The sequence below is a fragment of the Saccopteryx leptura genome, chromosome 2, assembly GCF_036850995.1.
Source record: "Saccopteryx leptura isolate mSacLep1 chromosome 2, mSacLep1_pri_phased_curated, whole genome shotgun sequence".
In the NCBI taxonomy this organism is placed as follows: domain Eukaryota; kingdom Metazoa; phylum Chordata; class Mammalia; order Chiroptera; family Emballonuridae; genus Saccopteryx; species Saccopteryx leptura.
In genome coordinates, this window is record NC_089504.1 from 259849010 (window position 1) to 259864668 (window position 15659).

The following is a 15659-nucleotide window of genomic DNA, read 5'->3' on the forward strand; positions in this document are numbered from 1 at the left end:
CTTGTTATTTGAGACCTACATAAAATGGGCCCCAATCTCTTATCTCATACACAGTGATAAGTCCTATGTACTGACTGAGGGGCTTACGTGTCATGGTCACTTTTCATTCTGGTTCTCTGCTACTTCTAAAATCTCTGTGACATAATTAAACTAAATATCTGGTCTTTGTCACTGGCTCCTAGCACAACTGCCCCTCTAACCCTTGGAATCTCTAGACTAGAGATGATTGTATGATTATGAAAAAAACTGGTGGCTGGGGCCCCTTAAGATAGCCAGTCTCTAGAAAAATCAAGGCATTCTGCTATACATGGACCATCTGTAACACACCATGTAGCACGTGCTTACCACATGTCCCGTTTCAGATCGCCTGGTTTTGACTCTCAAACTAGAATCAAAGTCTGTATAATTCTCATACTTCCCTTGACTTTTTTATTCAGACTCCAGCTTAGACCAAGTCAGAACTCAACCATTAAAGTACTTTCTGTCCTTTGGTTCTATAATTGATGGGAACTGTCTGAGTTCAGAAACTCTCTTAATCGGAAGTGCCTTTGTAATGACATACATACCCTCTCCTAAGTGGGTCAGGTCGGAAGCCCGTTCCCTCAAGAGCAGTGACTATTGCAGGCGTCCCCGAAGAATTAAGAAAAGACACTATGTACGATCATGAATGCCCATGAGCTCATGTAGGAGAAGAGGAAAATGAAGCAGGACGGGGACATGGTACGTACGGGTGGCCACCTTGGCAGTGATGGGAAGGCTGAGGATGTTGCTAATGACAGCGTAGACGCTGATGTTGTAGGTGAGACCTGGCTCCAGCTCGGTGATGGTGACACCACGCCAATCTCCAGGCACCCGCTGCTGGAGCTGCAGGCCCCCCAGGGCCGACGGCTGGTAAGAGATCACATATTCCGTCACTGCCATCGGCCCGTCCCATTCCAGCTCAATGGACCTGTCGCTGATACCAGCCACTCGCAAGTCCTCTGGAGGGGCAGCTACCGGGAGGCAATACACAGACAGCATGAGCTCAGAGGACTGCCTTCCCCATCCTCAACTCACCTTTCTCCCTCACATCTCACCCCATGTTTCCTGTCTGGATGTTCTGCTCGGCTCAACGCCTTGGGTGATTTCTAATGCCCTTTGTGGGCAGGTTCTTGTCCTTCTGTGTTTCATTCACCCATCTCCATGGGACCATAAGTTAGTGGTATACTGGACCTGGTTCCTACTGACTCGTGAAAGGTTGACTGTCAAATTCTCAGGAGTTTTGTGAGACAGTTGTTAAATACAACCATTGGGAAAGATTCAATATAAACTTAGAATGATGTAAATTACATTAAAAACAAATGTAATCAATACTCAAAACTCATTACTTTTACATTATTTCACTACATTTTATTATTTTTTTATGCCCTTGCAGCAATTTATGTGTTGTGTCTCTGGTGGAAGCACTAAATAATTGTGTTCTGCTGCACAGATATTGCCAACTCCACATGTAGTGATGTCATGTTGGTGGTTTAAAATTGGCCACAGAGGGAGTATTTACACCATGGAAACTGGCAAATGCTACAAAGCAAGGCGTTTTCCTTTTTCCTTCAGAGAGCTAGTTATTTAATATTTAACAGTGTGCCAGTGTCCAGAATTTTTGGTCGTTTAATAAGTTGTCACTAGATCACCCTGGAAGGCAGTATTTGATTTTGCAAGTGGAAATAAAGGCTTATTTGTGGTTATCTTGCAAAATATAAGAAGCCCAAAACAGTAAGTCCTAGATACCATGAACTACTAAAGACATTCCCTAATGCTTTATAGTATCATTTTTCTCTGTTTAAAAGAGACTGTTCAAGTTTTGAAAGAAATGTAACTTGTGTTAAACTAATTTATATTAGCCTTGATCTTGGGGATGGTGATAAAGAAACATTCTTGTGAGCTTTGCTTTTCTCTCTTGTTCAAATGCTATTCAGAGAATCACCAAAGATTAAACCTCACTGAAATAGCCTTTCATGTATGGTTCTCTTGGGAAGCGAAGATTCACCAGGAGTGTGGTATTAAATAATTGAAACTTTAAGACCAATTAGGAGGCTAACTCTATTGTGCCTGTAATTGGACCTGCCCATAGATGAAATCAAAGATAGGGCCAATATTTAAATGGTCATAATTAACTTTCCATTTATAGGTAGTGGAGGCTTCGGTTAGTTTAAGAGCTGCCATTGGCTTTTAATTTCTCCTCTGAGAATTCTTCCTTTTTCTTCTTTTACAAAAGTGTAGGATGGAGCCAGCTGCTACATCCTACAGGGCCAGTAGGCGAAGAGTGTTTGCCCCTCTGTTGTGCTCACACGTGCACCGTCAAATATTCAGCAGTGGCAGACAGGAGGCGCCCAGACTCTTAGGATGGAAGTTAGGACGCTGTATTTGCAATGCCAAGTGTCTGTTTTCATGGCTTTTGCCCCAAACTTTTCCTCGTGTAAAACAATAATAGCAGAGTTTCCTCCAACTGAAGAGGATATATGTTGACCAAATCAAGACATTAAAGTTTTATTGTTTTAATTTATAAAACTAAATAAATGTCAATGGAATTTAAAGAATTAAATTTTCCAATGATAATTTATCAGCTCGGTGTCCTTTTGAATTCTGACATTATTAAAGTTTGAGTGGCACTAAGAACATTCTGTACAGAGTATGCAGAATAACTCCTGGACCGAGGGGAAAGGTGTTGACCTACGGAGCCTGCACATAATTTGCACGATCATAGTAAGTAGTTACTATGCACCAGGCACAATGCTGGACACGCTCACGTGGGCTATCTTGTTTCATTGCTCATCAGCACTGTGGGGTAGGTATCATCACTACCCCTAGTTCCCTATTTTATAGAGGAGAAATGGAACCATCAGCAAACCCAGACGCTGGGGTTTGAACTGGGAAGAATGAGTCTAGAACCTTGTAGCCAGTCAACACCAGTTTACATCTGCATAGCACTTCACAGTCTATAAAGCATGTTCAGACACACATCCTAAATAGAATTTTTTAAAAAAACAAAACAACCATTTAATAGCATCCCTGTGAAGCGGATAGAGTAGCCATAATGACCCCAACATTGCAAAGAAACTGAGACCCAGGTGATGGGCCTCGTCGAAAGTCAGGGAGTTGAGTATCCTGGCAGAATTGTTTCTCAGATCTAGATTGTCTATACTTAGTGCTCTTCCCCCTCTAGTTTGTAGGACCGATTACAGGTTGAGTGAGATGCTTTCTTTCACACAGCTCTCCAAAGGAAACCGGGGTAGAGCACAGTTCAGACGATCTTTTAGGAGGTAAATTCCAGACCGGTGCTTATTGTAGAGGTAAGAAACTTCTTTTCAAAAGGTTCTCTAGTTCCTGCCTCCTGGGACTCAGCACTCCGACTCTAGGCATCTGACGTGGGACCCTTCCTGTCACTGTGAACAGAAATGGCTGTTCCAAATTTCAGGTCACCAACCATTCTTGGACAACTTGGGACGACTCAGTATTCCTTTTTTGGTTCCTTCTTCCAGAAAGTACAGCTAATAATGCCGGTAGAGGATGACCCAAGACGAGCATTTTGGGATTTTAAGGTTAAAAAGAGGCACAGAAAGATTTTTTTTTTTTCATTTTTCTGAAGCTGGAAACAGGGAGAGACAGTCAGACAGACTCCCGCATGTGCCCGACCGGGATCCACCCGGCACGCCCACCAGGGGCGACACTCTGCCCACCAGGGGGGCGATGCTCTGCCCATCCTGGGCGTCGCCATATTGTGACCAGAGCCACTCTAGCGCCTGAGGCAGAGGCCACAGAGCCATCCCCAGCGCCCGGGCCATCTTTGCTCCAATGGAACCTTGGCTGCGGGAGGGGAAGAGAGAGACAGAGAGGAAAGCGCGGCAGAGGGGTGGAGAAGCAAATGGGCGCTTCTCCTGTGTGCCCTGGCCGGGAATCGAACCCGGGCCCTCCGCACGCTAGGCCGATGCTCTACCGCTGAGCCAACTGGCCAGGGCGAAAGATTTTTTTTTTTACCTTGACAACTTAACCTGGCAAATGTTTATCTTGAGACCTGAGGCTGGTGGTAACCACTGCCATCACTTCCAATGGCAAAGCAGTTATGGTGTCGTTCATGGTCGAAGTACTCTTGGGAAAGGGGCTCAATGGATGAGACCACCGCTTCCCCCCCCCCCCAGCCCTATAACTTAGCCAGAGCTGTGTGCACCTGCTGCCAGTAATTCATATAAAATGAAATGATACTGAACTCTAAAGCAACTACTGGTGTTGTATGCTTTGATGCTCTGGATACATGGTGGGTGCGAACAGTCTGAGTCTTACTTTCTGGGGCTCTGACTTGGAAACTTGGAGGAGAGTGGGGGAGTTAAAAAGAAATAAACTATGGCTTGAGGAATGGAGTTGTGTACCTGCAAATATGCCATGCTGTTTCCTTTGCAGATCTGCATTGATTTTGTACCTGGATGGTAGACTCGTGAAGTGTCGTGCCCCAACGAGCGAGTGATTTCAGGTGCCAAAGGCTGGGCTGGCCGTGGGACCAGCGGAGGGTGATGTTGGTGCATCTCCACAGGTCTGACAGAGGTCCAGAGACTGTGCTCTGGTGGTTCTCCTATCCTGTTGACCCACTGGGGTCTTGGCCAGCTTATTGGCTGGCTTCAACCCTAACCTGCTTCACTGGGGGTGGGTGTAGATCATTGCTTTCATCTGCTTGTCTTCCCACCTCCCACATCTTACTTTTTAATCAGTTGACAGGGCTTGGCTTTCATATCAAAAGACAACTTCTTTGTGTAGGTGGCTTTTTGAATTTTTATTTTCCAATTCCTCTCTTCTTAGCATCCCAGAGAGGATCAAAGAGTGCTCGAAGGTTACTGTAGCTTGACCAGGATCCTCATGTTTGCTCTGCCATTAATTTAGGTGCCTGGATCTGGAAACATCTTTCTGCACCGCTGCTTTTTAAACTTGTGAAACGAGACGTCCAGAGCAGCTTCCTCTGAAGGCCTGTTTTAAGTGCTCGTGTTTGCAAATTGATTGTGCTGTCATCTTCACACAGCCAGAGAACAGAGGCAGGGAGGTTGAGATTTTGTCCCACGGTCCATTACAAGCAAAGACCAAGGCTAGGAGTCCAGTATGGTGGCTCTGTCGACACTAAATTACATTCATTCTATAGCAGCCCAGGGGGCCTCTGAATGAAACCCACACACTGGATGGCTATTTTCCATGCCCTTGCTGAAGTGAAAAGAGTGACCTATGAGGAAGTCTATTTTGTGACCCTCCATGTTTTCAACCTTCCTCACCGCTGTGGGCGAGGGCAGCAGTATTGCTGTAGTGTGTGTACCTGGCCAGAGGTGTCCAAACGTGGACACAAATAGCTCCCTCTCCTACCGTTTTTTCACAAAGAGCAAGCCAAGGAGCTCTTCAGATAACAGCTGACGGTCTCTGGTAGAGACCCAGGCACTCGGTTTAAAAGGCAAGCACTGAGAGCAGCACCTCGGCAGTGAGTGGTGGCTCCGGGGTTGCTATAGAAACAGATGGAGATTGCGTAACTGTCCTTCCTCACATGCTCTTGGAACCCGTGAAGTAATTTATGTGGGCCTCTAGAAGTGTTCTTTAAACAGCACAGAGGGGTTAATGTTGGAGGTGACACGTGCTCTTGATTTGGACTCAGCCCAGTCCCGCTGCAGCGATGCTGACAGCTGCTGAGTCTTCCGTGAGTGACCAGGAGGGCTGACCTCCAGGTCACTGTGGACCCTGGATCAGACTTAGGATTCTGTCTGCAAAGGAGTCTGTCCTTGTAGAAAAGCAGGGTCAAGAACATGGCAGGCGTGTACAGCCCAACAAAAAGCAGTTCTGTTCAGAAGCCTGTGGACATTAGAATAGCCATATATAGCAATGGCCCCAACTGATGCTTAGCATCCTCAGATGGGGCCCCGGGGACCGCTGCCCTATAGCTGGGAATCAGAACCATGTTTCAGCCTCCCTGTCCCCAACAACTACCCAGTGATCACAGAGTCAGAAATATCGAGGCCTGACTTCTGTTATTTTCCTTTTAGAGCAGTTGGTGTAACAACTAAGTTTATTTTTAAAAAGACATCTCAATTCAGAAAATAAAATTAGGAAGCTAAATGAAATAACTGAATATGGGGAAAAAATGAAGGAACATGAAAATATTTTCTTCTTAAGTAGTGCCTTATTATTTGTTGCCTTGTAAGATTCCTTTCCCTCTTTCTCTCTTTCTCTCTTTCTTTCTTTCTTTCCTTTTTCTTTCTTTCTCTCTCTCTCTTCCTTCCTTCCTCCCTTTCTTCTTCCTTCCTTCCTTCCTTCCTTCCTTCCTTCCTTCCTTCCTTCCTTCCTTCCTTCCTTCCTTCCTTCCTCCCTCCCTCCCTCCCTCCCTTCCTCCCTCCCTCCCTTCCTCTTTTCTATCTTTCTGCTGTTGTTGTCGGTACTGCCATTGGTCTTTTGAAAGAATTTACATTGAAGTCAAAGGCACAGGAACCTCGTCTGATGGGTACTGTCTCCGTGGGAACCACAGGGGGTGCTCAAGAGCAAAGAGCTTCCGGCGCTTCTTCCACGAACTCATGTTGGAAGGCTGATCAGAAATTCCTAGACTTGACCCACTGAAAAGTTTAAAACTGTTTGTTGTTATTTAATTTTAAATCTTCCCCATGTGTGCTCTCAGCCCACTTCTATAGATTAAGCCATACGGAAGTGGATCGAGGCCAATCACTTCATCTGTATGGTTTAGACACACACACAATTGTAGCAGTGAGAGTCACTGATTTAGTCAGAAGATGAGCAAAAATAGTGAGATGATGAAAATAATCTGCTTTTAGGCAAAAAAAAAAAAAAAAAAAGTCATGTCTAATGAGATGCTGGCATTTCTTCCACTGTTGGATTTAGATCTTCATTTTAGGAGAGCACCTTTGTACAGTGTCCATGGTATAGATGAGTGGTTTTCATCATTTTTACATTGGGAACCGGTGGAAATAGGAGAATTATTTCAGGGACCGCTAAGGCAGAAATCACCCAGAGCATAAGTGAATTTGACTAAGATCATTGGGTCTAGAATCTTCATACTACATCACGGTGGTTAACTCTTTCACAGACCAGACTACATACTAGCACAAAATTTCTGGCAGACCAGTGTGTGGACCGGTGGTTGAAAATCACTGATGTAGATTACAAAAAGGGGTTGGTTCCAATTTGCTACCTATTGTCAGGAACAAAGTGAGTCACAGCCTTTGAATATTCTGTCCTAATTGCTAGAATATGCTAGAATATGAGTTGTTGCCTGATGCCTTTAGTACTTTATTTCTGTTTGCATTTAATTCCTTACTTCCAATACTTTTTTTTTTCCCATGTGGATGCCAGACCAGTTACTAAATTAACAACACCCTGCAATATGTCAGCTCTAAAATCCCCCGAGTGCCTGGTTAGTCTGGTTATCACAGACTAACCATTGTCACATGTGATAGCATTAAAAAGGGCTTGTTCTGGGACATGGTGACAGGCAAGGGGGTATTTTGGGGCAGGTGGAGGGACTCTGGATGCCCTCTGAGTTAGAGTGGCCTTGCCTAAGGTGGTCCCACAGCCTGTCTCTCCACGTGCCTCCCCCTCAAGGACGGTGGGACGCTGTCACCGCTACCATTACCGTTGCCTTTGTTCAGTCTCAGGGACGAGGTCCAACTTTCAGCGTGAACCCGACCTCTCCTGGTGTCCACTCTTTCCCCCTTAAGTCTGCCCCACCAACTGCGACGGGCTGAAGAAATCAGGTCTCTTGGAAAGCAAAGGGGCACAACCCAATGGGGAATTATTTTGCCTAAGATCCACCTTCCCTCCCCAGCTAGCTTGCTGGGCCACCCCTGCCAGATGCCGCAGGAGCCCCCGTCCTACCTGCTGAGCAGTCGGGGCCCTGGTAGCCCTCTTCGCAGAAGCAGAGCCCCTCGCGGCAGAGTCCTCGCCCGCTGCAGGCATTCAGACACTGCTGCTGGCCGCAGTCCTCCCCCGCGTAGCCCTCCTGGCACACGCAGGTTCCATTGGCACATCTGCCTTTCCCTGAACAGTCCCCGGGGCACCTCAGCTCGCTGCAGTCCTCGCCCGCGTAGGGCTCCTCACAGACACACTCCCCATCCACGCAGAGCCCCCGCGAGCTGCAGTCCGTGGGGCACCGGAGCTCGGAGCAGTCATCGCCGCTGTATTCACTGTCGCAGATGCACTGGCCGTCAACACACACGCCCCGGCTAGAGCAGCCCAGCGGGCAGAAGGGCTCCGAGCAGTTCTTGCCGAACCAGCCTTCGTTGCAGATGCAGCCACAGGACTCAAGGCTAAAGTTGCCATGGCCGCTGCAGTGGGGGATGTAGTCCAGTTGTCCTGGAACAACCAAGGACAAGGTCAAAGGACAGCAGGGTCAGCTCCTGAGACTGGTGCGTGGGGAGGGGTGGGCTGAGACCTCTCCTTACTCTCTAATCAGACATATGCTGCTGAGAGTTCCTCTCAACCTATATAATCAACTCTTTAAATATTTTCCCCAATACGCGTTGTCGGCGCCCAGCACAGTACTGGGGGCAAGGATGAGTGAGGTCTGGTCCCTTGCGTGTCCGGAGCTCACCTTCAAGGAGTCTCAGCCTGGGTTCCCGAGGAGGAGACCTTAGGTGAGAATTCAGGTGACAGGAACTTATCAGAAAGTGCTTCCAGGAAAAACTGGCTGAGAAAAGGGGAGGGTACCAAGCCAGGTACATTGTCAGGGAAGAGAACTTGGGTTCAGGCTTGCAGGAAGCTCTGGTCACAGTGCAGGTCACACCTCACTGGTCAAGGGCTGTCCCTGGGGGGTGTAAATGCTCAGGGTCTTCCATTCTCTCTCTAGGCAGGTCAAGGAGGGTCGCACATGCAGAGGAGAGCCCCTGACAAAGACGCCCAGGTGCTATGGGGACCGAAGGGGATCCGAGGGGATGGAGGCTGGACACTGAGCCTGCTTTGCAGGACAAGGTCGGACTCACTCTACGCCCTCCCCTCCTGCCACCAAACTCACTCTGCTCATTCATCACAACCCAGCTCCAGGGTCACATCAAAGGCTTCCCACAACCCCAGTCTCGGTCACTGTGTGCTGTGATCTTTTCAGGATTCTCCGCATATCTCTGTCCCGGCCCTTACCACACTGTAACTACGGCAGCTAATTTATCTGAATCAAACAAACATATTAAACAAACACAAACCCAGCACCTGCTTGGCATCCTGGTCTGTGCTTGGCCCCGGGGACGTGAAGTGCAGTGAGTTATATCCTGTCTAATTCTGTCACTTCACTCGGCCCCCATGGCCTGAAAGGATTTTACACTGACATGCTTGTAGATTTTTTTCCGGGAGGAAGTCTGCCAGGGAGCCTGGTGGGAGGCTGGGAAAGAGCCACTCAGAAAGCTGCCCAGCTTCCTGGACAGCAAAGAGTCCCTGTTCGTGGACACATATGACTTCCCCGTGTTCCTAGCTCTGTGGAAAACCTGGCCTGCCAGCTCTCACTGAGGAACGGGAGATGGGACAACTGGAATTCTTTTCCTTTTCAGACACCTTAGTTACAGTTTTGGTTAGGGAGAGGAGAAGGAGGTGAGAAGACCCACAAGATAGGTCACTATTCAAAGACCTCTTCATCTCCGTGGGTCTCAGGGCGAACACGTCTGACAGCCCTAGGGACACGTGGGCCTTCCAGGCCACCTCCTCCCTTCATCCCTGTGACAGCCTGAACCTAAGAGAGAAAGGCAAATCGCTCATCTCATTAACGGATGAATGGCATGACCCTAAGGTACCTTGGGGGTGAGAGAAGAGGTGCACGCAGGGAGACCAACACCATTTCTGCTCCATGGGGTCCGTGGTAAGAGCTAGTGCTTATGTGGGGCTTCTAGAGGCCAGGCGCTCCTCTGGACAGGTGCTTTCGTGCTTAGCGACTCCCTGCCCTTCTAGTTTTTTAGCACGTGTCAACAGGGAAAGAAAGGCATGTTTGGGCAACTTGCGTGAGCATTAAGCTAGTAAACAGCAGAGTCCAGATTTGAACTCGGGAAGTCTGGCTCTGAAATCATAGAGACTTCTATCAGAGAGGCACCGACAGTAACACGTGTGACTCGTCAGGGGGCAGGTGAGGCTAGAGGACCCTCTCCTGGACATTCTGCCTTGTGGGTTGGGGGTGTAGAATATGCTCTGTGAATGTGTGTGTATGCATGTGTCTGCATGCATGAGTGTACATGCATGAGTGGGTGTGCATGCATGCTTGTGTGCTGATGGAGGAGGCAGGGGCCAAACTCCCATCTTGCCAGAGAAGACCGGGACAGGTCCTCAGAGACCTCATTGACTATCCTTCACTCAGACGGGAGAAAGCCTGCGACAGACTGCACACAACTCCTACACCTTCCCGTCCCCCAGGTAACACAGATAGGTATCAACTCAACAGCCTGCAGAAACCGAAGATGAATGAAGACATAGATCGAATTCCCGGTTCGCTGCAGAAGCCGCTGTGTTGAACCAATGTACCACAACCTGACTCATCCCTCCGAAAATCAGGTTAATGCATTTCAAACAGACTGAGCCGGGGGGGGGGGGGGGTCCTCCCGAAAGGACGAAAGACACGAGTTTGGGTCTTAGAGACGTTTTGGCAGAGAGCTACAGACAGGGGTGCCTGCATCCTTCTGCGTGAAAAAGGGCCGTGTGTCCCCGCCCCTTCCCCACCCGAGACCCCTGCGGGCCCCGACCCTACCTGTGGCTGCGCTTTCTTGGCAGCAGCTGCCGCTGCACTGGTCCCGAAGCACCGACACCTCCCTCTCCAGCATCTCGAGGCGGCTCAGCAGATCCTGCAGCAGCTGGGCCGAGCCCGCACACGGGCAGGCCTTTCTGGGGAGGTTGATCTTGTGGGTGAAGGTGACCTGGGTGTCCTGGTCGGAGGTCTGGCCCAGGTATTGAGCCAGCGCCTCGTCCTCCTCACTCACCTCCTGCTCGGCCGAGGCCTCCAGCCCCGAGGAGCAGAGGCTGTCCAGGGGCACGTTGATGTTGTACACGTGGTTGAAGACAACCGGTGGCTCTTTGCCGGAGGCGTTGTAGCTGGCAACGCCTCCCTCCTCCTCCTCTGCCGCTGCCGCCTGTCTCTGGACCCCGTCTGCGGAGACCTCCAGCTGGCACTCCAAGGGCTTGAGCATGGCGCCCAGGAGGATCAGGTTGACGCCGAGGAACATCTTCCTCAGAACCACCGTTTCCCCGTCGGCCCCCATCCTCTCTGCGGAGCTCTGGATTCAAGACCAGCCTGCGGCACACGGTGTGGAGTTGTCAGAACCTGCAAGGGACACCGGGACCGAGATTACCTCTGAGACCCGCACTGGGGTGTCACACTGTGGACGGTCCTGCGAAGCCAAAGAAGAGACGGTTGGAGATTTTCCAGGGGGAGATTGGGAGGGGATGGGAACTACCAGGTCATAAAAGCCCAGAGCTTTGTCCTTTAGAGTGGTGGACCCCTGAAATGGACACGGCTCCTGCAGAACAACACTTTGATTTCTCAATGACTGACCTGAAATGCATGAGTCTGGCCCTCATGGTGGCAAGTGGTACCAGCCAAGAGGACCCATGAAGGCGGGAGGCCTGGGGCTCCATGGAGAGGCTACTTCTCCAAAGGAAACTCAGAGCTGCCTTCCATTTCTGGGTGGGAATTAGGATGAAGGCACTGTGGAGACTCAGGCTCACCCTTGCATGTCCCCAGATAGTTATTATGAGGGGGTCCTCCTGCCAGCCGCTTCACAATAACTTATTTAACTCCTCTAAGCTCATCTCTTCAATTCAAGTTGACTTTAGAATAACCAACCAGGCAGATAATATAGTTCCAGGTAATTATGGTTAATAATCCTCGGGTACGTTTGAGATTATCTGGGACTGTGTGAGCTGAACCTCCTTTTAATCTTCTCATTAGTATAGTCGCAGGGCTCTGTGATCACAGGGGCCCTTCCAGGGTCCTGTTTAAATTGTTCAAATAATAAATTAGCTCCTCTATTGGTTATCTGGTCACAGAGAACAATACATTTCAGTTTTACAGAAATTATGTTTCTTCCTTGTTCCCCTACATAAAGGAGCAAAGAGGCCTACGAACTTGGGTTCCTACAGGTGGTACCAGAGCCGCTCAGGAGATTGAGGACAAAGAAACAATGAGGTGAGAATGACTAGGGGTCCAAGGACGAGGCAACAAGGGGAACTAACGGGTCCTAAATGTGTATGCACTGCACTATGCACCTTACACGCTATCTTACCTGGCCCTCAGAACAACCCAATGATGGAATGTTATTATTCCCATCTTATGATGGAGGAAATTCTGCCTGGGGCGGTCAAGATCTGAGTGCAAAGGTTAACTGCTGGACTCTGGCACCAGACTGCCTGGGTTCAAACCCAGCTCCTTTGCATTGCTTTCTAGCTATAGGAATATCATTTAAGGCCCTGGCCGGTTGGCTCAGTGGTAGAGCATCGGCCTGGTGTGCAGGAGTCCTGGGTTCGATTCCCGGCCAGGGCACGCAGGAGAAGCGCCCATCTGCTTCTCCACCCCTCCCCCTCTCCTTCCTCTCTGTCTCTCTCTTCCCCTCCCGCAGCCAAAGCTCCATTGGAGCAAAGTTGGCCCAGGCGCTGAGGATGGCTCTATGGCCTCTGCCTCAGGCGCTAGAATGGCTCTGGTTGCGGCGCCCCAGATGGGCAGAGCATCACCCCTCGGTGGGCATGCCAGGTGGATCTCGGTTGGGTGCGTGCGGGAGTCTGACTGCCTCCCCGTTTCCAACTTCAGAAAAAAAGAGAAAAAAGAAAAAAGAATATCATTTAACTTCTCTGTGCCTCAGTTAGTTTCTCTATCTATAAGGTGGGGATAATCAGAATCCCTACCTATGGTATGGCAGTGGTGACTGAGTTCAGATCTGTATAAATACTTAGCTAGTACCTGGCACTCAGTACAGTCAGTAAATATGGTCTGTGGACAGGTGGAATAGCTGTCCCGGTTCTCGCCCTGGCCAGATCAAATACGGCCTTGGGACCACTGTCAGGACTTTGGCTCATGTTGCAGATGTAATGGTCACTGTTCACAAATACATCCACGTATCAAATATTCATTATGACCTAGTCTCTGCCCTTGAGAAACTCCTGTCTCCTTGTGGAGATGGAAACCCAAGTAAAAATAATGACAATGCAATGTGATCATTACCATGACCAACAGGCACTCAGAATGCCCTGGGAGGGCTGGATGTACAAACTGTGTCAGGACAGCAGGTAAATCTGCTCAGAGCAGGCGTGGGTGGGTGGGTGGTGACCATCGTGGCTGCTGGCTCAATGTTTCTGGCCTGGCTTCCTGACATGCGGTAGGATTCTGTTGTCCAGGGCTACATTTTGGGGCCTCTGATGGTTAGGTGAGGCCATACTATTAGCATTGGCCAATGAGTTGTGAGAGGAAGTGATGTGTGTCACTTCCGGGCTGGGACAATCACTGTCAATGGGAGACCCTCCAGAGCTTTATCCCTCCCATGGTGGAGGGTTTGAGGTGGTGGCTGCCTTCTCATTCTGGGTCCTGGCACTACTACAATAAACAGAGTCCCTGCAGACCCACAGTAGGTGATGATAGTACGTGAAAGAGAAATAATCCTTTGGTTTTTGAAGCACAGATTTTGGTATTGCTTTTTCCCCACAGCATAACCTAGTCTACCAGGAGATCCCTTATACAAACCTGGATTTTAATAGATGTCTCTTCTGGCTGAGAAGATAGAAGTTCATCATACACAAAAGAAAATTCATGTGCTAACTCTTGGATATGTGCAAGAACATCAAACATAAAATGCAACATTACGTATCATCATGTACCATATATACCATAACATGGCTTGTTTAGTGAATGCAAGTATTTGAAAGGCTCTTAAGTGCTAAAGGGACTGGACATCTATGTGGGGTATGATTCATCCTATAACAAATACCAACTGCTGATCGGGCATTTACCAGGCACCAAGCTCAGTGTTTACCTTATGTCATTTAATTCATTCCTGACAACAACCTTATGAGAGAGGGAGGAGTGACATTTAGGAGTCAAGATGTTTAGTAAGTGGTGTGGCTTTGGGCAACAGCCTATCAGAAGAGGCATCAGTCAATTGAACTGACTATAAACGACCAGCATGGCTCTGTGGTGACCGCACTACGATGGCAGGTCCTCCTTTAATTTCTGTTGTCTGAGATGGGGAAAATGAGCTTCAGGGACAGGCTAAGGAATCTGACTAGGACTGGACGCTAATGAGCTGAGGAGCGGAGACTAAACCCAGGGCAGCTGACCGTACTCTGTACTCAACTGTGGCTTCTCAGCCGGCTTTAATTAGTGGCCACACACCATTCTCACGAAAAGACAAACAAATCAACATGCTCCTCTCCCAGGATCCGATTTAGGACTTCCAGACAGTGATGACTTTTAGCTTTGTGTTTTTTCTACCTGTTCTGTTTACTGCCCCAGAAATTGCTTCCGTCTCTCCTCCTGGAGGCAGGGCCGGTCTGATGGCGCCCACCTCCACTGTGTCCTAGGAGTCAAGAGCAATTCTAAACCGGGAAACCTCTATCCTGGAGGAGTCAGGAGGCAGGTTTTAAACTTGCCCTTCCCGGCCGAGCCAGCAGGGGTAGAAAACCAGGGCTGACTCCACTTCCATGCGCACCTCGGTGTGTCCTCTCCAGGCCTAGACAACAGGCACTGCTATTAATCCTAGCACGGCCCTTTCTGCTTCTCTCCTCTGCCTCCGCCTTTGGTTTAGGTTGCTCTTCTGCACAGACAGACAGACAGACAGACAGATGGTGGGATGCACGACAGGAGGGGCTGCATTTTTTCCTGCTTCTGAAGCCTGCTGAAAGCAGAATGAAACTAATGCTTGTGGCCCTGGCTGGTTGGCTCAGTGGTAGAGCATCGGCCCAGTATGTCCCGGGTTCGATTCCTGGCCACGGCACACAGGAGAAGCACCCATATGCTTCTCCATCCTTCCCCTTCTCCTTTATCTCTCTCTCTCTCTCTCTCTCTCTCTTCCCCTCCAGCAGCCAAGGCTCCATTGGAGCAAAGTTGGCCCAGGCACTGAGGACGTCTCCATGGCCTCCACCTCAGGTGCTAGAATGGCTCCTATTGCAGTAGAGCAATGCTTCAGATGGGCAGAGCATCGCCCCCTAGTGGGCACGCCTGGTGTATCCCAGTTGGGTGCATGCAGGAGTCAGTCTGTCTGTCTCCCCCTTCCCCCACCGCTTCTCACTTTGAAAAAATAAAAAACAAAACAAAAAACTAACAAAAGCTAACGCTTGTGAATGCCTACTCAATAAATATGCCCTTAGTTCTGCTACTAAGCTCACGTCACCTAATAATTATTTCAAAGTGTAGTTTTTTTTTCCTTCTTGTGTCCCTGAAAACTTCCCTTCCTGGCTTCATCCTCTACCTCCGCCTCCTTTTCCTCTGAGTCGCTGAGAATGCTGACTGTTCAGCCGGTCTCTTTCTGGGGCACTCTTCAGCTAAGCTGCAGGCGGGTTTTTACAACTACCTCTGCGGGAGGGCGGGTCTAATCCCTCAGCATACCCAAGGTGCCACATTTGATATGTTTGTCCCCTACAGAAGCATTCCACTGGCGCTGAGACCCATGACCTGGCTTTGGTGTGAGCAGTGAGCAAAT

General features: G+C 49.1%; 1 protein-coding gene across 3 annotated transcripts in view; it reads right to left on the bottom strand.

Annotated features, from left to right (window-relative positions):
* The window catches only part of TNR (tenascin R), a 384873-nt gene that overhangs the window by 71234 nt on the left and 297980 nt on the right, over positions 1-15659 (bottom strand). For 2 of the 3 annotated variants that reach the window (XR_010749415.1, XM_066371569.1), the window contains exons 3-5: positions 10727-11296; positions 7885-8361; positions 729-992 (exon numbers count right to left, since the gene is read on the bottom strand). Coding sequence is in view for 2 of the 3 variants with exons in the window: in XM_066371569.1 (XP_066227666.1) it covers positions 729-992; positions 7885-8361; positions 10727-11234 (1249 nt within the window). In the remaining variant the exon portion in view is untranslated. Of the gene's footprint in view, positions 1-728; positions 993-7884; positions 8362-10726; positions 11297-15659 lie in introns of those variants that run through there. The other variant, XM_066371571.1, reaches the window with a different exon arrangement.